The 24,623-nt window shown below is 45.7% G+C and overlaps 1 protein-coding gene across 1 annotated transcript; it reads right to left on the bottom strand.

The window, feature by feature from the left end:
• Positions 1–2,825: 2,825 nt before the first annotated feature.
• LHX2 (LIM homeobox 2) lies at positions 2,826–23,271 on the bottom strand (the record flags this gene model as incomplete). Its single annotated transcript, XM_082009031.1, has 5 exons — positions 22,120–23,271; positions 19,209–19,411; positions 18,220–18,602; positions 10,528–10,733; positions 2,826–3,113 (listed from the first exon to the last, which is right to left on the bottom strand). The coding sequence occupies exons 1-5, from the start codon at positions 22,345–22,347 to the stop codon at positions 2,826–2,828; spliced, it is 1,308 nt and encodes a 435-aa protein (XP_081865157.1). The 5' UTR covers positions 22,348–23,271.
• Positions 23,272–24,623: the final 1,352 nt, after the last annotated feature.

Below are 24,623 nucleotides of genomic sequence, written 5' to 3'. Positions count from 1 at the left end.
TTAAAAAATGAACTACACACCTATCATGCAAAATGTAAAGAAGTATGTTCAACTAGTTCAAATTAGATATACAGTAAAAATACACTTCCAAAGAAATATCATTTCCATTTTTGTTCATGTTTTTAACAGAATTTCAGACTAATACATCAAATGTGGAACTGTACAAGTATGTGAAGAAACATTAGGATTGCAGTAGTAAAAAAATGTACAGCATTCAAACCCGACAAGCTCTAAACAACCAAACAATACCACAGGATTGAAACAATCATGGGGACAACATAGGTCATTGGAGCCAGTGAGTGAATCCTAATGCACCTACATAAAGACCCTACATAGAACATTGTCTCTTATTTATATGCAAAATCCCTGATTTGATTAAACCAGACAATTTCTCTAATTGTCTCTTGTAGGTTTTAGATAAGATTAACATGAGAGTATTCCCCTTCATAAGTGCCAGTTATTTGAAAAGGCAATATTGAGAATTGATTCGAAAGGTATTTCCGTCCATGTGGATTCAGGTAGTTAAAATACAAGATCACAAATAATAGCACTGCAATTTTAAAGAACGATTTGAATTGTTATCCGCTACATTTGCCGTAACACTTAAGAATTCAGGATTCAGCTTTTAAAAACTGTTTACAGGTTAACACACGGGGTTTTTAATTATGGGCTGTATCCATTTAACAGTGGACCAACATTGCCTTTTAAATCAAGAAAAGATCCAGCTAAGCATATAGAAAAAAATCAACTCTCCAAGGTAATTGACAATGAACAAAACATTACATACAGCAGAATCTCTGTGTCCGAGTATCTGTGAAAGGCGGATACGTACTCTTTTACAGTCCACTAACCAGCACCATTTCCTTATGAGACATTTATATTATGAGGAAAAATGGCTTGGACAAACCTGTAACAGTTATTAATTCAACCCAGATTATCTTTTTTAACGTTTCATTATTGTGCATAGACTTAATGAACTACGATAGCCTAATGGTTTTAGTGACCAGAACGTAACCCCTTTCACAGATCTTAGCTAGTTACGATTTTTGTAGGAGTGTCTTGCTTTTCAGATAACTCACCTGTGGGGTTTTTTAAGCTGAAGTGTAAAAAAGGTTACTAAATAACCTAATTATGTCAGCATTTCTATCACACAGTCCTCATGCTCCGAGATCCCTCACTGATCTCGGCAGGAATTTGGCTTGCACAAGAATGGCAAATTTTCAGCGGAGAAAGCTGAATAAATGTAGCGCTTTTAGAACCAAAGCATTGCTACCAAAGAGTCTGGCCTACGAAGTCATCTTCAGTGCACTGCAAAGGGCAAAGAACACGAATCTTGGCACCTCTCCACCTATCTTGCTGTTTATTTGGAATAATCTTTTAGCAATTTTGATCCAATGGGAATGACGGATTGGTTTGAGAGAGCTAAGCCACATACAACCTAACTTTTGACTGAAATAAACTGATTGTAACAGGCTGGAAAAGGAACAACCATATGCATCTTATGCACCACTCGAAATCTATCAGACTACTGGGCAAACAGCATAGTGTATACTCGTTCTGATACATATTTAAACTTTGCTGAGGTATTTCTTTAATTACAGAAAAGCATCTTTTAAAACAATAGGAAAAAAACTCAAAATATGAGTTATATTCTGCACAGATTTTGGGGAGAGAAGGAATTCAATTGTATTGAAAGGTCCGTAATCGTTAAAAGAATAACCACTTTTATTAGTATCGATCATATAATATTCTTCCTTGGCTTTTTATTCCTCCAAAGCATCACAAAAAAAAGGAAGGCTGTGACTTTATAAAACCTAATTTTGCCTCGACTTTGCCCGCCAGTGTTGTAAAATAACCTGAACTACTTCTGTCTTTTTCCTAGAGAAAACACTACCCAGTGTCCACCTCAGCAGTGGCCACAAGCTGTCGGATACCCGCTTGCCTCCTCCAGGGAATGGGAGAAGCCATCTCTTGCACAAAAGCAAGGCTGCTTTCATAAATGCTAGCTGAAGTCAAGTTTCTTCCACGCAGCAAAGTTAAGTATAGTCTCTCTGTTTGAATTTTAACATTATCTGATAACTTCTACCTGCAACTAACAGTTATTTATTTCTCTACAATGAAGATACTTAGACTGTTGTACAAGCTGGATTTCTCACCCATACATACTTCAGGAACGAGAGGAATGTATACATCATATTTAGAGTTTTTCCTAGGCAGATAGTGTGTTTGAAGTGCAGTTTCCTAATCCTTTTAAATACAATCAGCCTATCTTGATTGTGACACTAATGTTAAATGTAACTGCAGTCATTACCAAGTAGTTTCCATAAGTGGTTTTATTACTGGTTAGATTTTACAAATTCTGGTATTCGAACAGACTTTGACCTTCAAATTCTAAAACAACAAAGCAACCAATGAAAGGCTTAGGACTATTCAAAGTAACAAACTCTTAACATTTTTGCCCTGGTCATAAATATACAGAGAGAAAAAGAGAGAAGTGGACATGGAATCCAAAGAATGTAGATAAAACAGTATATAAGGCACATGGCAGTCTTTGAAAATACAGAAGCTTTAGCCAACTTAAATTAATTGCTGTTTCCCTTGCTCAGTCCACAAAACTGTACAGTTACACAAATGTTGTGTTGCAATAGATCTTCCAAGTTATTCTTCAGTCCATACTCCATAATACCAGAACACTACATTTCCTTCTGTTTTTTAGGAGAGATCCTAACTGTGGTTAGTCAGTTGCTCAAAGCCTCTATTAAAATACACTTGGAATTTCAACTAAGAATAATTTCTTTTTTAAAGAAATTATTAAGAAAGAGTCATCAGAAAAGATTTGTAAGAGTTGTCTGTGAAGGACTTCGAGATTCATGAACCTCAAGACTTCCGGGCACTGATGTCAAGACAGATGTCACAGTAGGCATAGTAGGATTAGTCAAGTCCGTTAAAGTAGTGGGAGTGCTGGATGGACTCATGGAGGCATTGGATATTTCTGAGGCGGGACCTGATGGGGTCCCTGCTTGGAGTGTTGAGTCCGAAGTCTTATCCACCCCTGTGTTTTCTTGACGTAAGAGGTTCCGTCTGAATTTGGCTCGAGCATTTTGAAACCAAACCTGAAATAGTTTAATATAACAGGGTAGCATTTAAAGAGCTGCAGTGTTTAAAAAAGCAAAAGCATACTCACAAATTCACCAACGCTTGAGTTGTGGAAGATGTTTTTACTGGTACCATGTTAGAAAAGTAGCCCCAGTCACGAGAAGCGTCCTCTGCACACTGGTACAGCATTCCTCCTTCCCTCTCCCGCAATCCTGCATGAACAGTCTGCCTGGGACAGGAGTGGACTGAGGGTGGAGGAGGGGAGTCTTTCTGTGCAGGCTACATGTACAGATGCTTAGAAATTTGGCAGCCCGCACGAATCCTTGACTGCCCTCAATCCCAGCAGTATTTGTCTGGATGAGGCAGACATCACGCATCTGACGAATATAAAATAACGAGTTTCAGCTCCCTCGCATCTCAAGTCCATCTCCCATGGTAAGCAGCAAGCGACACAGACCACAGCACCCTGCCTTTCTGCGGGCCCCGAGAGCTCTCCCAGGAGCCTTCCCGTGCCTCAGCGTCAGCAGTGCTCCCGCTTTTCTAAAGGGACTGTCCCTCTTCCCTACTCTTCTCTTACTCTTCTTTCTCAAATGCTTCAGCTCTCTTCGCCTACGCCAGTCTCCTTTTTCAAATGTTTTCAGTACTGGAATGATGTCAGGAGAAGAGGCTTGAATGGTACTAAAGACTCACACTGCATTAAAAACTGTCATTTCAGTAGAAATTATATCCACATACAGGATTTTTTCCAAGATTGCTACTTCTTGCATTATTTTATTATTATCTCTGAGTGAAGGACAAAAGCTATGACTTCATCTTTCTCAGTTAAATTTCAGTGTTTAAGTCCAAGTTAATAATGCTCTTCACTGTCTGCACGATTTGTTTAAAGATAAAATATTTTTCTGACCTATTTGAAAATAGATAAAATAAAATGTGTTTGTGAAACTTGCATGAAACCTAGGTACAGCATATTACTTCGACTAAATTTGAAAATGTCATTAAATACTCCGTGTTCAACCTGATATATGTTGGTACCAGGTAATCTTATGGCTACAAACTAGCCAAAATTTCACTGTGCTTATTTATCAGAAGGCTTTCTGTCATGGTTACATTCTTTACAATGGACTCAATCCTGATTCTACTGGCCTCATGTTGACCTGCTATAAGGAATAAGACCGAGTCCTTCCGCAGATGCGGTGAACTTCATCATCTCTGTATCTGTCGGAGAAAGGAATCGAGCGAGTGAAAGGATCTGCACAGCCACACAGGATCTCCATCAGATTTCTCCTCTCTACAGGCAAGCTGAGTGCGTGGAGCTCACGAGGCCACACCAACCTGTACCGAAATTCTGACCTCTACCTCTGAAGCAGCATGGCCCCTGCCGTAGCATCTGCTTTAAGCCAGGTCACTGGCAGAGAAGCGATTCGTAGATACGGGCAGTGCTGTAAGGTGTTCTCTTTGTGCTCTCAGCGTGCCAGCCGCAGTTACAACTGATGAACGTCTCAGCTGTTTTTCCTTGGTTTTCTTCTCATCTATGGATGGTCCAGACCCAAATTCTGAGTACTCTGATTTTTTCTCTGGAAAGCTTTCTCCCCCAACCAAGGGTCTTTAATGTGTGCACCCTCTCCCTTGCACTCTCCCCAGGGAATGCCACGAGCAAATAATTCTCAGGCCCAAATTCTGGCAGTGGCCATAGGAGCTGCATTCATGGGCCATGCATAAATCACATCCCTACAGGGGATTATTTCTGAAAGCTTAGTATTTTAAAATGGTATATGTTGGCATCTCCTTTGTTAAAACACTTAGTTCAAAGGCTGTGTATCAGTTTCATATATGGCAAGAAAACAAAAATATAAACTAGCACTGGCAAAAATATACTCATGATTTTATAACATAGTCCATTATAGTGGTAAACATGTTAAAGGACCGCGATGTGGTCAAACCCAGGCAAAACCAAATGTGCTGTTTTTGCCTGACACATTCACAACCAGGGTCCTCTCGTATGACTGCTCATTCAGAGCCACGCAAGAAGGGAGTGTGTGCGCGTGGCTCCGAGCAAGGCAGGGAGCCTGGTGTGCAGGGGATGCAAGCGAAGCACATCAGCGCGTTCTGGTCATTCAAGCTGCAAAGTCTCAGCACCCAACTAGTTAGGAATGGTAAAAAGCAGCAGTCTGAACACACATGGGATTTTTTACCCTTCAGTAAGAGATAATTTATATTTGTCCCACAAAGCAATTTGGTTTTGATTTTTTTAATATACCTTCTAGCAATTGTAAAAAGGATAATACATACAAAGGTGAAATAGAAGTTTAGAGACTCTCACTGTTGATATGTGTGTGTACCATGGTTATGTAATAATTAAAGCAGAACAGGCAAAACTACTAGTCCAGTTGCATATACACATACTTCTGTGTAATTTCACATTTATGTTCATTAAAAATATACATATTTATATATGCAGTAGCCCCAAATATGAGTAACGTTTCCATTCCTAGTCACAAAACAATTTTCTTGCTTACAGTGTGTAAAACTATAGAAGGCACCGTAACTATTTTGTTCATTTACATTGTTCCTAAAAGTCCAACTGCTCCTTAGCTAACCTTAGTAGGGCGAGATACTCTATGGTATTGCTTCCATTTGTGATTTGAAACATGTAGTATGTAAAGAAAAGTGAGCGAGATTATCGGTGCTGACATGTTCCCCTTTATCTGCCATTAAATATGAAAACCTGTGCTCAGACGCCCTTACCGATGACCGTTAATGCTGTGTTCAGGAGCCGCACATGTAAGATGGTTCATTCTGTCTTTAATAGCGGTAATTCGCATTAGACATAGAAAATATTCCATAATCTTGTAAGTATTATTAAAAAATAGAGATAATATGACTACTTTCACTTTCTTTCTCACTGAGATATTGTCAAGGTTAATCAGCCAATGGTTATAAAACTCTTTGAATTGTCCAATAATAAACATTCATGTTATTACTGAAAAGGCATCTAAATATTTGCTAACTGAAATCCTGAAAATACCTTGTTTTATGATAGAAAGGGATAATATAAAGTAATTGTCACAGTGGTGATATTCGGGTATGCGCCTAAGGTAGGAAAGCATTCAGTGAAGACTCCGCGAAATAATTAAAACTCTTGTTTTCGGAGCTGTGGGAACGCAGGCCGGCTGCTCCACTGCCCCGTGTCGTTACTTAGGGCTGTGCAAAGCGGCGTGTAAGAGCTGGCAAGCCAGCGTTGCCCGTGCACAGCGGCAGTAGCGCTGGACGCGCCCGTGGGCAATTCAGGCCCTGCACCTGTAACGGCGTTACAGTGAAGTAAAGAAATAACAGCCCGAACAGACATAACCGAAAGAATTGTTCCAGAAGGACTTCTCTCACATCCGTTACACAGTTAGGAATCTGGTCTTCAGTACTGAGGGATAAACAAAATCATTGGGAGGTATTTAGTGTTTTTCTGTCCAACTCTATCATGATAAGGCTGAGCTATTTCAAATCAAAGGGGAAAATATGGACCAAAACTCCCACCGAAAAATAAAGGCGGTTGTGAGACCCATCAGTGATGCTGCCACATTCTGGCTAGTGGGGCTGGATGCCTGCAGCTGGACATCTCAGCAGCTAGGCAGAATAATATTTACTGTGGTTAAAATATTATACTACCCCTTCAGGGATCTGCGCAGCTAACTCTTTGTCTTCGTCAAGTAAAACAGGAATAAAATAACATCTCCGTACGATTGGGAAGTATTGAAAATAAATACAGTAAGTATTGTAAAGGATTCGGATACTGCAGCGAATGAGATCATCTAATCACCGTGGATAACTTTATTTGCTTGTTTGTAACACCTCCATTGTTGCAACTATTATATATTAGCTGTATGAATAGCTTGTGCTAGAAACAAATTTTTAAACACGATTTTGCTCATTCACACAGCTACCTGGAGACATTTAGCCTTACTGAATTTCACTAACTAGTAAGTGGAGAAACAAAAATATAAAAGGTGTTGCACCACAAAGCAAACTACGTTCACTCATTGCACACACATTCTGATTACTCTGCTGTAATTATTAAACGCACAGTTAAAGGGGAGCTACGGGATATTTTATGAATGGAAGCTCAGTAAAGAGCCTGCAGTATGCTATCCTAAAGCAAACCTTCATCGCAAGGTAGCGCAAGGGACCCACGCATGATTGTGCAAATTTTCATGCCTGTTGACTACTGGAACTGAACTAGCTAAGTCCAAACGCATTCAGTAATCTTTGTAGGGTTTTCGTAGCAACTTTACTGGGGGGTGATTCAAGAAAGAATAGGCGGTGTACAAGAATCCCACTGAAAAATAATGCTTTATGTTCCTAAACTGTTTTTTCCGTGGATAATCATATTCCACACTCCTAGGGAGATAAGAGGTACCTACCTATGGCTAGAAAACCATATCATCTTAGGGCTATCTACTTCCACCTTCCCTTTCAAAACTCACAAAAAGAAAGACCAATTCCCAAAACAGGAATATTTATGCCAGTTAGTTAGCTCACAATTAGCTGGTCACTTAAATTATGAATGATAGCTTACAATAATGTGCTTGTGTTCCCCAGCTGCAGTACAAGAAGTGTATGAATTAAATTGCAAATGTAAAGCCAAACTGGAATGAAAAGAAATAAAAATAGAGGTTAAAAATATAAATAGGTTTACTGTGATTCTAATGTGGCTACTTACAGAAAATGGTCTGCATTACAAAGCCACTGAAGGAAATGTAATTTATGAAGCAGTATGTTACATTTCTATGCCATTCCACTTTGGACATGTGTAGATGATGACTAACTGTATATAAAGCAAAGACAGAAGTCATGTCTTCCAAATCCGATATCACAGATCGTTATCAATACGGCCAAATTCTCTGCTCATCTACAAACAAAGCCCCCTCATGACAGGTTACGTGGGACCGTCTATATAGTAAGGGCACTATAGCTGTTTCCTACATCATTGGGAACTCTACTACATGTGTTTAGGAAGTACTGATTTTGGAACAAGAGAATCTGTTTCTCCTGATCTGCTGCCTTGTATTTTCTATTGAAATATATTCTATTGATGAGACACAAAGAGCCACAATCCTTCATTAACTGACCTGAGATCTGAACACACAGAAAATACAACAGCTTACCAACATGCCTAGTAACAACTTCGGGAATGCAGAAGATTTCTTACTACTGGCAAGTGTGCACGTACGTCTGGGAGTCCATGCGCCTTTGGTATGTAAGACAGACTAATACTAATGATGCTTGTTTAGATCAATAGCGTCAGTGAATTACTTCATGTTCAATAAATGTCACAGATGGAATGCCAACCTTTCTGGCTCAAAAGAATTAACAAGTGACACTATCTCAGTAACCAACATCATGAAGGCTTTTCCCCAGCAAAGAGCAACCCTGAAAGGCATATAGGTAAACTTCAGTGTTTGGAAAGTCGCCTCTCACAAGTTAGAGATAACCCAATTGGGCGCAAAGCTTCTAAAATCAAAAAAACAAGTTTGTTTTTTTGTGGCCCAAATTAATTTTCAAACAAGAACTTCAAAAGAGTGTGGAGTAGAGAGCATTCATAACAGACAGGAAAGCTCAAGTGACACTAGACAAAGTATCACTCCGAGTCATTTTCTTGAAGTGCCTCCAACAGCATCATCCTCTGGGTGCAATCCTCACCACCAGTTATTACCTTCCACCACTCTTCAGCTAAAGAAGCCCAGACATAAAGGAGTATTTATTTGAAAGTAAAAGAAGTTCAACACCAATTACCAAAACGATGAAAAAGGTTTAGTGGAACTGTAAGAGGCTGTTGTAAAGAAAGAGGAACCACAAAGCACCTTAAAACTGCAAGATGCGGTATGTTCAAGACGGAAACAAAAGCAATGAAGAAACTGGAAAAGGGAGTGAGGTGTAGTGGAGACATAAGAGTCCAGTTTTGGAGACGAGGAAATACCTTCTGAAAAGGAAGGAACAAACAGAGACAATAACTTGGAAACAAGATGGAAGGAAAGACCCATTAGGTGAAAAGAGAAGAGAGAGATGGAAGACAAAGTTGGTGTGGAGTGACGAGAGAGAACAGAAAGATGATCAAGAGAAAGACTCTTCCTAGACACTGATCTCATTTCTTAATGCACTATGTGAAATTTCTCAGATAATTCAGGTGTGAGTGCACTGTAATGGACAGAATAGATACTACTGAGGTATCTAAACTTTGAAGGTAAAATAAAGAAGTGTCAAAATAAGGACAAGCAAATGCAGTAAATGATTTCGCCCATGTGCATGGATAAAGGAGAGCTGCTATGAGAGACACCGTGTGAAGTGTCAGGATGTGCACTAGGTATATCGGAGGAATCTGTTCCACCACTGCAAGTCAGCCTCATAAAACAAACAAAAAAATCCAACTATGGAGGATGTAGCCAAGAGAAGTAATTACATATGTTTTTTCTTCAGTAGTTTTTACTGGGAAGCCTGCAAAACCTTCATTCCCTTTTCTGTTAGGTATTAACACTGTAAGGTCCAGAATCTCTCCAGTGTATTCAGTTTTTCTCAATATTTCTGTCTACTGCCCTCCACTTGCCTATGAATTTGCGAGAGCTGTCCATGATGCTTTCCCAGGAGTCCGTCTCTGAGCCCTACCTGTCTCTATGAAACTCACAAACCGTTTTTCTACAATTAAGACTCGTTTAAAAATTTCAGCAATAGATCCATGGCTCCTATATGCCCTAATTTATCTCTAGGTATAGTTATTTGGATAAGTTCCCATTAAAATTGACTTCTTGAATCAGAACGATAAATTAAAATGGAGCTAAATCAACTAATATTCTCACCTTTGCTTCCCATAATAGTTCAAATGGGGTGTATATTCTTGAAGCAAGAAAAATCCAGCTTTCAGAGAAAAAGAACTTTTAAAATGCAATCTCCTTTCATTCTAAGTTACTAAACTGTGAATAAAAAAATTAAACTTTGAAAAATTAAATTTATGTCCACTTCAATTACGAAAGAAAAGATACCCTCCTTGTCCTGATAAAATAAATTCAAACTGCTGATTAATTTCTTATAACATTCACAGTAATTTCTAAATTAAGAGCTCTCTTTTTACAGTGAACACACTAACTAAAATAATTCACTTTTTTTACAGCAGATTGGAAGCTAAAACATGCACCAGAATCAACTAACTACAGGAAAACAAGCAGGGTCCCAAACCTTCACAACTGTCATTAGAAATTAGACCCCAAGTGACTGACTTTTGGGAAGCTGGAAAGAAATAACTTTTCTCATACTTGCTAGGATTTAACTGAAGTCTCACAAAAGGTGTGAACAATTAAGAAAAGCTTGAAAATCAGCGAAACCCATGGCATTTCAAATGTAAAATTGATATTTTATTTACTTTTCAAGACGAAGGACTGCTCTTCTTACCTGAAGGACTCTTTTGGTCAGGCCGGTTTTCTGAGCTAGCTGTTTCAAGTCCTTGGCATCAGGATTGTGGTTAATAGCAAAGTACGACTTCATTGTCCGCAACTGGTGGTGTTTGAATGATGTCCTCATACGCTTTGTTTTTTGATTGCTGGGGTATTGCTGGTCTCTGTCCAGGTGGTCGCCATCATTTTCATTGCAACTTAAAGCTTAAGGCAACAAGAGGAAAAGGCGTGTAAATCTATTGCTCTGTGACCAACATTGTTTGCAGTTCATCTGAGTGCAGCAATTAAAATAACATACCATGGCATGTATTGTACTGGTACAAATCCTACTTGCCTTCCTCTCCATTTCTGCATCTTCTATTTTTCCCTTACAATAACCAGCCTGCAAGGACCCTCACCTGCCTCTTTATGGCGTTTAAAATGTCGGGTCTCTCTCCTTTTGTCCTCCCTCCATCTCCTTTCCTCCACTTTCTGCTTGTAGGACAGTAGCTGTCCTCAACTCTGTAAAGTGTTTTAATCCACTTTGTATCACTATAAATGGCATTGTAACGTGCAAAGAGAGCTGTACAATACAGTCCACTTAAATCTCGATGGAACAGACCAGTTAAAACTGTAATTATTTCCTCCATCAAACTAAACCTTGTAGAGTACAAGAGAGACCATTAAATGAAACACCGTAAAAGAAATAAAGTTTGTGGGTACCAGACAGCAAATTATAACTATAATTTGACTAGCTAAAGAAATAAAGCTGTTAATACAATTTACCACTGGCATGCCAAATGAAAAATACCTTTTTAATTATTTTTATGTTTATATTTCCTTTTTCTTAAAAAGTATTTGCAAATATGATTTTGAATGATCAATTCTGTTATGTCCTTTTGAAATCACTGAATGACACTGGTTGATACATTTGCAAAAACGAACCCTAAAGCCTGCAAACGAGGTCTACAAGCAAGGAACATTATAATAATTATCAAGTAGTATTAAATGTTGAATGCCAAGCAAAATCATCTCATAGACCAAAAGTAGTTTTTCGTTTATTTGTGCATACAGTAAACCATAGAAAAACTCTTAAAATAACATTAAGGACTGAGCTTAAATCCGCTAAAAAAAACCCCAGGGATATAACTGAAAATTAGCTCTGACAAGCTGTCATTAATTTACTTTTTCTGTTCCAATATCTACAATTCCCTTTTAATTTCCTATAGTTTTTATGTTACAACAATGAAAAATCATTACTATCTCTGTCCTATGTTGCAAAAAATGAGAAAAAATTGTATTTTAAAATGTGAATTATTGGTGAATTTCTTAAACGTATAAAGTTTTTTTCTCAATTGTCCATTATTGCTGGTTCATTACAATCAAGTACATCTCACAGACATGTCTTCATAGTCTTACTTTAGATTCACGTTACCCATCAGAGGTTTTCAGCCCTATTTAAAACATACAAATTCTGAAAGACATGCATTAAAAACAGCTTTAAAAAATGCATAAAACGCACATAGTCCTAAGTAAAAATGCATACAGATTCTATAAACAGCAGTTTTGCAGCATGTACAGTAGCTGCTTTGCAAATTTCAGCTTTTAAAAAACTTCTGCAAAGATATGGCACAACATGGAGCAAGGCCTGCAAAGACTCAGAGCTTTAAGACCAAAAACCATGTTTGTTTAATAGATACGTAGGAAGTGTCCAAAGCCTCAAACTTTTCTGTGTGTTTCTGCACTCCTATAATTTAAAAAACAGCTTTAAAAAATTGTACTGTCTATATAAATGCGTGTGTATGTGTGCGTGCATGTGCGTACATTTGTATAAATCCTTTCCAGATCTAAGTATCTTGTGCCAAATTCTAGCAATAAGAAGCATTTCTGCTTGTTTTCCTGTGGAGTGGAAAGACTGGAAGCACCTGAATTTAAAAGGTATAAGACGCATAAAAGGAGATAGTAAAAATGCAGTATTAATGGAGCTGGACGGAATGTAGCAAAATCTTCCTTCTGGTTTGAAGATCTAGTTGCCAAGCTGGGGTCATCCCACGTGCTCCAGCCTTCATAGCTACAATTGCTGCTGTAAAGAATACTGGGGTGAATAACTGAAACTATACTGCTCATAGCAAATTCTATTATGGGAACGTAAAACCAAGCAGTACTCGGTTTTAAAATGTGCTCACAGAATTTTAGATATTAGTAATGGAAAAGACCACTGTGTATTATCTTAAATGCTTTCAAACCCTCCCAGAAATAACAAGGCAGAGACTTAGCATCAAAGTATCTGTCTGAAGCACTGAGGTCTGTTCATGTTAATATGCAACAAAATAAACCCTAGGGCTGCAAGTTGTTGGATTTTAACCTGTTCCGTAGAGAATGCGATACATTCAGGATCCAAGGAAATAAAAGTCATACTATAAACCCTCCCAGAATGGAATGAGGGTATCAGCTTTTCATCAAGCCCTGACAGGACAATGAACAATTTACTCTGAATTTCTCATCATTTTACCTCCTCATTAGCTAAATAAAAATGATAGCAAAATGACAGTAAATATGTACCATTTGAGACTGGTTAACTGTTGTCCTTTTCTGTGAAGAAAGTTATAGAACAGATTTCGAAAGTGGACGAGGGCGCCTGCTGTTCGTTCGTGCGCAAGCGGTTTGGGTACCCCCAGGCATCACCCGATACGACATAAATACTCCTAGTTATAGTGCCAATTCCCCTCTTGTGTTCGGTTGTGGTGCCTGGCACCATCTTCAAAAATCTATTATATTTGGTCTAATATTATACGCATCTCTCTCAGAATCTGAAACGTCTATGGGCATTGCAGGCACAGAGATACAGAATGGGCCAACGGTGTAAGCGTCTGGAGATTTTAAGAGCTGAGGAGTTTCTGCAAAAGGCATCATGGTGTAAGGCTAATGCTGTACACGCTCCTCACGCAACCCTCTGTTTTTCAGGCACTTCTTCCCTGTTCCTTTGCGGTGTCCCTGTGTATCTCCCAAAGGAACTGTTGAACAATCCGTATGTAAGGTTTCCATTCAACGGCAGTATCTAGGGCTCCTGCTGGGAGTTCAGAAATACAATTGGTAAAATTCCAGCTGAATAGAGGAGTCTTAAATGAACTTATGTTTCGTTCCTATTTTGTGATAAAACAAATTCTGAAGTGGTGCCAAGTCTCTTTTTTGACCCTAGAACATTTCTAAGTCCCTTGTGCCCTTCCCACAGTCCCCACATCCAGGCCATTGCCCTCCTGTCCTCCGGCTGCTCTTGCCAGTGGACAGCTCTTACAGCCTCCCCCGTCAGCACCGCGGCACAAACGTCCGTTTGGCCACAAGATGGGGATGTCCACAGAGAGCATCACTAGAAATTAAGATTAAAACATTGTATTTTGATATCGGTGACCAAAGTGTCCTCTGCAGAATAACGCATAATACAGTCTCTAAAAACAGCGATGGGAGCATAAGGCAGGATGTGCTGTTATCTTTGTAACAAATGCTGCTTGAAGAAGGAAACTTGTGAGCACTGTTTGACACTCAGATCACCAGCTCCCCCCACACATCGGGATTCGGGGCAAAGCATGTGCTTCGTAGCTAGGAGGTCGCTAAGTATATGGCACATGAAGATGATGGAAAAGAGGAGTTTCCTTTGGGGGAACTTTTGTTCTTAGTAGCTTCTGTTTGACATGTTAAATTACTCAAACAGAAAGCAAACTAATCCCGATTCTAAAAGGATGATGAAACAAGGGACACATTTGGTGCATGCATCAGCTCTCCCTGTTCCACGGCTCAGGAGCACGCAGCCCTTTGCTTCTGCCATGAGAGTCAAGGGGGTGTTTTAACCTGCTGCTGCCTGGAGAGGGAACTTGTGGTTAACTAGACCGGGCAGGGGTGCAGCCTTGTTTGTTGTCTGGCAGGAGTGTGTGAAGGGCTTTGTGGTATCCGCATCCTCGAAGGGGACAAGAGTGAGGCAGAGGCCTCTGCGTGGCAGTTGGGACAGGGACGGGGGTAGAGTCTTTCTGCCGCTGGAAGGAGAAGGCCTGAAGGCCTTCCCACAGCTGGGATTAAAAGAAGCGAAGCTGTGGCAAGGTAGCCCTCGCTGCTTCGGAGGTACCTGGCAGCGCTGGAAGGGGGTACCCCCGCCAAGCCTTCAGACACGGAAAGCACTGCCTCAGCCCTGGGGTGTCAAAGGGTGTTTCTGGGAAGGGGGAGATAGAGCCTGTCTTAAGGAGCGGCTCTCTTCCAGGCTGAGCTTCACATGGCCACGACTGAGGGGAGCTGCCACTAGAAACCCTCTTTCCGCCGGCCTTCCCCAGCCGCCCCGCACAAGCGGGCGGCGCGTCCCGCGGCCTCCCGGGGGCGGGGGAGAGGCCCGACCGGAGGACAAAGGGTGCAGAGAGGGGCCGTGGCGGGACGGGCTCCGCGGGAGCAGCCCGCCGCCGCGGGCTTTCCCCTCAATTAAGCCGAATGAATGGCCGGTGCGAGTGCGCGGTAATTCCCTGAGCGCCGCGATTAACCCGGGCAGCCCCGGCCGGGCCCCGCTCCCCTCCCCGCGGGGCTCGCCCCGCCGCGCTCCCGGGGCCCCGCTCGCTCTTTGGGGAGCGACCGCCCCGGCACAGCCCGGAAGGTGACCGCGGCGGAGGGCGGGAAGCGGGGGCCGAGGAGGGGCCGCCGGGCGCCCTTCGGAGCGCGCTGCCAGACGGCAGCCGTCTGGGCGCTGCGGTAGTCACGGGGAAGCTTAGCCTGAGCCTTCAGTCCCGGGGGAAAAAGAGGAAAGAAAGAGAAGTTCGCTCTTCAAAAACTTTCCAGGCTTTTCCCCATTTTTGCCGCGGGGGGGGGTGGGGGGGGGGTGCGTGGAAACCGCTTCTGACAAAGCCTGTTCGGGGCGCGATCTGCGACCGGCCCCGCGGCCCGACCGCGCCGCCAGCGCGGGTGCGGGGACACCTTCTCAGCGCAGCTCCGCCTGCCCTCCCGCGGCCGGGCAGCAGCGTTCCTTAATGTCCTGCCTGTCGGCACAGACCAGCGGTGTTTCATCGGCTCGTCGTGCCCCGGGTTTGCGCAATTTCCCATTTTCGAGTGTATTTTAGTGTCTTCGTATTAAAGACGGGCTAGATACAAACGAATAAAATACAGCGGGCTGTGGGAGGTTTGGGGTCTAATTCACAAAGGGACTATTCAGAATTCTTTACAGGTGCTTCTGTGTTCAGCAAGCTTTCAGCCATTGATTTACTGACCTAAAAAACCCCATCAAACTCCGTTCCAACAAGTGAAAGAAGAAATTATGATCACAGGAACACACTTAAAAAAAAAAAGAAAAGAAAGAAAAAGAAATCTTTTTGAAGTTTCAGCATCCTTCTAAGCTATTTTCCACTTGTCAGGCTCTATCCACATCTAAAACCCATCATCCCCGTGCAAACGGAGTCTTGTTTAAGTAGGGGAAAAAAAAGAAAAAGGTCAGTCCAATTCGTGTTGCAGATGAGTATTTGCTGCAACTTACGAAATCACTCCAGGCTCAGCTCTGCCTAAATTTACGGGTTCCCCTTTTCCCAGCACCTCTGGGTGTAGATTTATTTACACAAAGTATTCTACATGAGTCACCCGCAGCAGATCCCCTCAGAGGGCAATGCTGTGCATTTCTAGTACCTTTCCGAGAAAGAAATGAGAAGTTGCATTCAAAATAAAAAGAGAAACTATCACACTTCTAAACGGTTTCACTTTAAAAGGCACAAAGTCGAAGGCTTTGTGGTAATTTGCTAGTTTGTGAAATTTTACATCAACGGGCAACCTAGTCTGATTTCCAAGATCAATGGCACTTATTATCGTATAAATTAATCGATTATTGGTTTATTAAATCGTTAAGTAGATAAATAGTTTAAGCAAAGAAGCCAAAGGTTCCTCGAGGAAGATCTCTTAAGCTTTAGTTGCAGGCTCTAAACAAAAATTGAGACAAAATAAATCGGAGGCCAATTATTTTTAAAACGAATTTTAAAAAATACAGTTAAAGACGGTTTATTTAGGAAGTCAGGGAGCAGTAAGACTTTCCCGGGCTGTGCTCCCATCCAGGACAGATGCCGCTGGTTTGGTTTACAGGTCCTTTGAATGTGAACATCTGCCCTGCATAGGGAGACAGTGGAAGGATAATTACAACCTAATCCCTCCGAAAAGGAGACGTTTTTAAACGGGCGAGATGCATATTTTATGTATGTTTTAAAGCTAAGCTGTTCCTCGGGAGAACACTACGTACAGTACACCTTTCATCAACCTTCACCGCTGGGACTGCTACCGATTTTGGCACTATTTCCAAATTATTCAGCAATTACTTAAACCAATAATAGCTGGCAATTTTGTTCCCGAGGTGCGTTTGCCAGCGAGAGATGCGCCTTTCCCCCGCTGCCATTTTCAGCACAAACCACTCAATTTCGCGGCTTCCGTTAGTCCGTCCTTAGATGCAAACCACCGGCCGCGTCCGCCGCTCCCCAGGCCCTCGGGGCTGGAAGATGCCCGGGGCAGCCCGAGGCCCCCCGCCTCGCCCCGCGCACCCCCCGCGCATCGCCGGGCAGGAGGGCAGCGAGTCCGCGCAAGCGGGTCGCGCAGCGGCGCGGCTGGAAACACACGGCAGCAAACTTGGCCTTTGCCTCACGCCCTCTCCGGAAGCAGAACCGCCGTCCAAGGCGAACCCGCGCCCCGCGGGACGCGGCGGGCTGGGCATGGAGCGGCCGCCGCCGCGGCCGGGACAGCGGGCGGCAGTGCCCCCGCCGCCGCCCGAGTTCCGCGAACGCAACCACGATCTGAGCACTTTCTTTTCTCCAGGCACTTTTCCCTGTGGCACACGAGGAGCGGTGCTGGGGGAGAGCGTTAGATGGAGGACGAAGAGCGAGGGAAAGGGGGGACGCAGAGGGGGCGGGCAGGAGACTGCCCGAATTCCCCTGCCTGCAGAATTACAGTGCCGAGATGGCGGGGAGGTTAAACGAGGCAACGCATCGGAAACTTTGCGGCTCGATGCAGAGAGCCCGGGAGACGAAGCTTCTGCAGAGACTGTGGGCTTGTGGCCGCTGCCAGGTCTGCTCCCTTCCTCCCGCTGGCCTCAGCTGCGAGGCTGGGGCTGCCACTCGGGGCGGCGAGGCTTAGGAGGGAGATGCTGCGAGTTTCCCGACTCTTCTCCGCGTCACATCTGACAAACAAAACTCCCGCCGAACAGGGCGGGGGCTGCCGGCAGACACCTGCTGCCCGCAGCCCCCGCGCCCCTGCCCCGCATCACCTCCCGCCGCAGCGCCCTGGGAAACGGCCGCTTTCTCCCCACCTCTCTCTCCCCTTCCTACCAAACCTCTGAGGGGCAAGAGCTCAGGACACGGGCAGAACAATTCACCCATCAGCAGCCTTTGAGAGTGTAGCTACTAAAGAAAATTCACAGCTCTCTGAAGTGCTAACTTACAAGCTCTGGTTTCCAGATTTTATTTCAGGCTACACTCCCCCTTCTCCCCCTCCTTAACCAGATGACCTTGCTTCAAAACATTTTATTTCCAGCTGAAGTGAAAAATGCTAACATATTAGCTTCTGTAATTGCAGTTTGACAGCACTTGATCTCAATAATTATGCTGCAGCTAAACTATTATTAACGGTTTAAGCTAAAATAAACGGAAATCCCCCTTTGGAAGTGAACAGAAACAAACCATTTGCGTTGTTCTGGGGGAAGATGGGAGTCTCTTACCTGCGTTGTAGGCTGCCAGATCTGCCCCAGGCCCTGGGCTCTTCCTTTTCCTGGGTCTCCCCTTCTGGACAGTCCCCACGCCGTTGTAATAAGGCAGTCCCAAAGTATTGGCAGAGCCCGCTCCCAAGGCCGGGCCCTTCCCAGCGGCTACATCCGAGTGGTTGAAATGCACCTGGTACTCCCCCTGGATGAGAGTCTCGAAATGGAGGCGGCAGTACACCAGATTGTCCTTCATGCCAAAGTGATCGCCGGTGGTCAGCATCTTGTTGCAAGTGGTGCAAGTGAAGCAATTTAAGTGATATACCAAATCCCTGGCCCTCATGACCATCTCGGAGGCAGAAATCCCCAGGTGGCACCTCGCACATCTCTGCACCGAAAACCTCCTGCAAAACAGAGCAGCCAGAGGAGACGGTGAGAGGCGCATCCCGCCCCCCCCCCCCCCTTCGCCGGGAGCGGGGCTGCGGAGCCTGGGGCGCCCGCCCCAGCCTAACGGCTTCGCTCCCCCGGCGGGCACCGCAGGGGGCTCCGTCCCGCTTCCCACTCCTCGGCGCAACCCCTGCCCGCCGACCCCCGCCCCACGGCCTGCGGCGCCGGGCCCGCAGACGGCCGCGCTGACAGCCTGCCCGGGCTCGGGCCTGTCCCTTCGGCGCTGCGAGGGGATGGGATGGGCGGGCAGGCCCTGCCCGGGGGCGAGGGGGCCGCTCCGCGCCCTGCTCTGCGCGCCTAGGGCGAGAAACGCGCCGCGTCCCCCGCAGCCATTGCGCGCCCTTGGCAGCCCAGGAAGCCGGGGAAGGGGCACCCGCCTGCGGCCCCCAGCGCCCGGCCCCCCCTCCCGCAAATATGGGGCCCACCCCCGCCAAGAGTGTCCCTCCCCGGGGATGGGGGTGTAGGAGCCCACGGCCTAGCCCCGCGACTCCCCTCGGCAGTCCCCGCGGGACGGGCCCCGCTGAGGCGGGGGGCCGCAGCGGCTCCCCGGGGGAGGGCTGTACCTGTAGTAGTCCTCCTTGCAGTAAATGCTGCCGTCCTTGCTGAAGCAGGTGAGCTCGGACTCCAGGTTGAGTTTACACTCGCAGCACTTCAGGCAGCGCATGTGCCACTGCTTGTCCACAGCCAGGAGGTAATAACGGTCGGAGATTTTGCCCCCGCAGCCGGCGCACAGGGCAGCCCGGTCGCTGCTGATGGAAGGCATGGTCTGCTGGGGGAAAACAATTACGGACCGTTAGCGAGACGGAGAGACCTCCGGGCCGCCCGGGGCCGGGCTGGGCGGACACGGAGCAGGAGAGGGGCGAGGGGCTCCGGGCCCGGCCGCCCCCACCCCCACCTGCCTCCCGGGGGTCCCGCGTCATCCCACGGCAGGCCTCTCCCGGGGGAACAGGGAGGAGGACGAGCAAGAAGAACAACCCCCGGTGTTTTAGGGAGGGCGTCCGGATGAGACCCAGGATTTTTTTTTTTTTCCTCTGTTTTTTTTTTAATGTGGATTTTCCAGTCACAGCACGAGAAAAGATGCTGTTCGATAAACAGGCGCAATAATCACAGAGTAGGGCAAATCGCAGATAGTTAATTTTAAAATTTATTACTATGGATGTACTGAGAGTGCCCGCACAGCTAATGCTCTGTGAGTGCGTGTATGTGGAGCGTGTCTGTCTGTGTATTTTCCTAGCTATAAAATTCCGGGTGAATTACGATCAAGCTACTACTCTAGTAGTCACAGTGCTACAGACACAGCTCTCTGCAAGCCGGTCCCAAACAACACGGATCCAAATCTGCTGTGACCCAAAGCACTAAAGGGATCAGTAAATAAACCTGCGGAGGAGACGAGCATTACCAAATCCGAGGTGCAGAACGTTTTATCAGGAAAACGAAATAGTGGGAAAGGTGTAGGAAAGAAAGGGGGGAAAAAACAACAGAGCACTTTAGATTATGCTGGGATAAACTTGGAAGCAATAAAACTAAATGTAACCCCTATATAATTTAATAGTTTAGTGTCAAATCGCAATCCAATCGAAACCTGGCAAAAAACAAATACATACATATTCTGTCAACTTCTACGAAAAAGGAAAGAGAGAAAAGTATCGGAAACCGTGTCAGCATTCTTCTTTATTTTAGCCGGCACCTTAAAGCAGCATCGCGGAGAGGGGCGCGGAGCGCGCTGCGGTCCGCTCCGCGCCCCGCTCCGCGGGCACAGAGGCGGGCTGCGGGCCCGCTCTCGTGCGAGGGACCTCGCAGCAGCTCGCAGCTTGTTTTGGTGCGGGGGGAGAAGTTTGTTTACTTTTACCTCCGCGGGAGCCTCGAGTCCCTGCGCAAAGCGGAACGAGGGGACCGCCAGCAGGGCAGGGGCGGAAGGAACCGAAGCGCTTTCCTCCGCGTACGCCGGCCTGGCTCCTTGCTCCCGGCACTCGCAGAGATCACAAAAGGCCATCGCTGCGAGCACTACCGTTCGGACCACACCATTCCCACGATCAGAACGACGTATAAATAAAATCACGGCACCACATTGGCATGTTAGCCACACAAGTCCTCTGATATCTTATTTCTTTAAGGCATTAACCGGGCTCTGATTAGGGATCGTTTTATAACCAAAGTAGTTCCTTGTAAATCCACTTTAAGTGAAATATGATTTTTCTGCTTTGCTTTTCCGGTTACGAAAATATTCTGCGATCCAGAAATGGTGTTTAAGGATCCAGTATTCCATCCCACTATTTGTTATGTATACACGTGTATGCATATACATTATATATACCTATATAAAGGTATCATGCCACGATATTTATTCTAGGAAAGATCATTTGATATTGTTTAATTGTACGGAGAAACATTAACTTTTCCAAAGAAAACCAAAACTGTTCAGATTAGAAATCACGTTCCACCCTTATAGCATAAAGGCTGTTCTTCAAACACTATTTCAGTATTAAACACACTCACTGTCACCTTTCAGTAAATTGCTACATAGCATTAAGAGAAATAATACATACTGATGAAGCTTTAAAAACCGAGAACAGAGATCTTTCTTGCATACGCCCGTATCAGCTTACAAGACAGCATTTAACCAAAGTACGGGATCATTTCACTTCAGAATTATCGTTTCTTAACGAAAAAGTAGTACACATAAAATGTTGAAACAGTTCACACTCTTCAGAAATCTCTTCCACTTTGCTAGCTTAACGCCGGTTGGAAGGATGCATCTTTTTATTATCTGAACGTATTAATATGCAAGTACTACGCATCAGCACACGTAAGATAAAAAGTGGAAAAGTTATTAAAAATTTGCATCCATCCATCTCCCTGAAACATATATTCTAGTTCCGTTTGCCATGTTTGCAAACCCAGTGTTCATCTATATTAAAATTGCTTTTGAAAGTCGTAATTTAAAGGCACTTGAGTGTGGTTTGGTTTGATTTTGGTTTTTGGGTTTTTTTTTATAAATGCTCTAAAGACTACCTCGGTGTAGACATCCTACCTGAAAAATAATACAGAACTGAGTTCTTTGATGTTTGTGTTTCCATTCTGCAGACAAAAAATTCGCCGTGCCAAAACGTTATCTCTATAAAAGCATACTTTGCCTCTTCCTAAAAACTTTGGAGGGCCGGACGGGCTGGGGGAAGGGAAGGAGTTCTTGGACGCTACCAAAAGGCTGGTCTATCTTTCTGTTTTCTCGCAAGAGCAGTACCGTTCATTTCACCCAAGCGTTACTATTACTATGCATATTATCAATAATTAACAGTTTCATGCCTTTCCCCACGGTTTTATTTAATCTTTTGGCGTGCCTTTATGCTTAATTTTCTTCTCGTTTAGCGTTTTGCGTACGCTTCCGCCCGATCTGTTATTTTAAGGGAAAAGCTGTATCTTTGAGGGGGTCATTACTTAGGGGGTGAATGGCTCTCCCATTCCTTCGCCTCCTACCGTTTCGGTCTCTCCCCTGTCTATAGCCGAGCTGATGGCCGGTGCTTCGCTTTTGGTCCTCCGATCCATCTCGTCGATGACCCCGTGCATCTCCGAGCCGGACAGACTGTGGAAAAGCATCGCTGAGGAAGCGGAGGAGGAGGCCCCGAGCTGCTGCCGCTGCTGACAGTTGTCGGGGTCCCTGCAGGAGCCCAGGACTTGCACTAACCGGAGCCCTCCCCCATGCATCGAGCAGGGCCGCCCCGTCTCTCCGTGGTCTCCGGGCTTTGCACCCCGGCACAACTCCCCGGCGCGCAGCGCAGGCACAGATCCACGGCTTCACGGGGACGGGGTGCAGAAGAGGCGGGCGAAGGGGATGAGGGAGGGGGGTGACTGGTGGTGTAAGCTTCGGGGCTTGGAGCTAGGCTGTTGCGCGGCCCCGGCACATCCCTCTAGGAGGCTTCTTCAGTGCGGGGCTCATTGCCCCAGGTGCAGTCCCAGGCTTTAGGCTCTGGCCCAGCTGGCAGAAGGCCGGGCAGGTTTACGGTTGGGAGGGATTAATAAATAATAGAAATATAAAAAATTAAACCATCTTCGGTGAGAAATAAATTAAAAAAAAAACAACAAAAAACAACGACAAGCCCCCTACATCGTACTGTGCGAAATTTAGAGGAGGAAGGCAAAGGCGAGGGAGGCTGCAGCAGGCGGAGAGCAGGCTGGTGCTGCGCGGCGGCTGGCGCGGGTGCCCACCGTACGCACTCACAGTCCAGAGGGCTGGCGGCGGCGGCTCGGGGGCAAAGTGTGCTCCTTCCCCCGCTCCTCCCCCAGCCCGCTGGAGCTCATTGGGAAAAGCAGCAGCCAAGGGGAAGGAAGACGAGTTGGACGGGCACCAGGTGGGACGGGCACACGGCGGCCGCCCTCTCCCCCGAGCGCGGCCCGCGGGCCCGGGGCGGCTGCTCGCCAGCGGCCGCGCTGCGGGGGGAGCGCAGCGGCGGAGCCGGAGCCGCCGCGCGCCGCGGTGCCTGCGAGCGGCGCGTCTGCAGCCCAGGCGCCGCGCGAGGCTCCGCGCCTTTTCTACAGCCCCTCTGACATCATGTCCTGCCCCGCCGCCATTGGCTGCCGCCGCGCCCGGGCCCGCCGGCATGTGCTCGGGGCTGGGAGGCGCGGCGGGGCGCGGGGCCGCGGCCCTCTCGCCCCCGCTCGGTCCCGTTCGCCCCCGCGGCCGCCCGGCCCGGCCCGGCCCCCGCGCCCCGGCACTGGCCCCGGGCATCCGGAACGCTGACGCGCCCGCCCCCCGCCGCGGCTCGGGTGCTCCCTGGCCTCGGGAGTGCCTGAGGCGGCCGCTGAAGGCCGGGGCGGGACTGGCACCGGTACCGGGAGCGGCGCCCGCCCGGAGGGTTGCGTTTGCCGCCTGGCGACAGTCAGCGACGCGCCCAGCCTTGGAGCCGCAAAGACGCTACCGGGGAAAACGCCTCCAGCGCGGGAGAAGTAGAGGGTCAAAAGTTTGTTTACGCTCCGAGATCACGATGCCCCAAACAGTTACTACTAATTGAACGCAGCCGGTGACGCTCGTTATGAAACGCGTTCGCCCTTAGAATGTAAGAACTTGTGTTCTTCAAGTTCGTGAAGCCTTCCACCGACCGAGGCTGCCCGCTTCTCTTATTTCCGAGTAGACTAAGAAAAGCAGGCCAGGAAGGTCTCTGAACTTGAGGAGAAGCTTCAGGAAGTCTCCAGGAGAGACAAAGAGCACACAAGGGAAACTGTTCGTGATGTCTAAATATTTATCCAGGAGGTGGGTAGTAGGGAAGGGCTAATTAGTATTGAAGATGTCAGTTATCACACTTCTAATTATATTAGAAAAGGTAGCACAACGGAAACTAAATCTGAATGCCCATCTGAGATCATGAGAGTCACTGCTTTAATCCGGGACTGCAAATTATTACATCACTTAGCGTATTACTGTTACGTGCTGTTTTCTGACAAGGTGATTGGCCTCTTACAGGTGTAGTACAGTCAAGACTATTTTTGCTAAAAGCAGAATGACTGCGTTCATAGTCAAACTTTGCTGGTTTTGTGTGTTCCCTTCTTACAATAACCTAGGCTTTTTACCACCTTTCTGTTGGGATTGCTCTGCGTAGTTGAATACATTTGCATGTCACAGAGGAGAACAAAGCATCTCCTGTAGAAATACATATGAAATAGCCACAAGACCCCTCAAGAAACCATACAGACTGCAAGCTGATTTGGCATCTGTGGGAACTATCCAAAGACTGTCCTAAAATCAGGTCTTGGAAACAATGGAAGCTCATGTTTTCATTCAGATTTGAATTCTGCAACAGAATTTAGTGGATATGTACAGTATTTATCTTGAAACAATAATCTTTCCATTCCTCCATTAAATTGCAGGACGTTTCAAATACCATCTGTGACGGGAGGTTTGCCTCCAATAACAGAGATGTGGAATATTGCTCGCTGGACACCATGTGCACCATTGTGGAACAACGATGTAGTCTCTCTACTTAAGC

This window comes from Phaethon aethereus (genome assembly GCF_964289735.1).
Source record: "Phaethon aethereus genome assembly, chromosome: 20".
Taxonomy (NCBI): domain Eukaryota; kingdom Metazoa; phylum Chordata; class Aves; order Phaethontiformes; family Phaethontidae; genus Phaethon; species Phaethon aethereus.
This window is presented reverse-complemented; position numbering and strand designations above follow the sequence as displayed.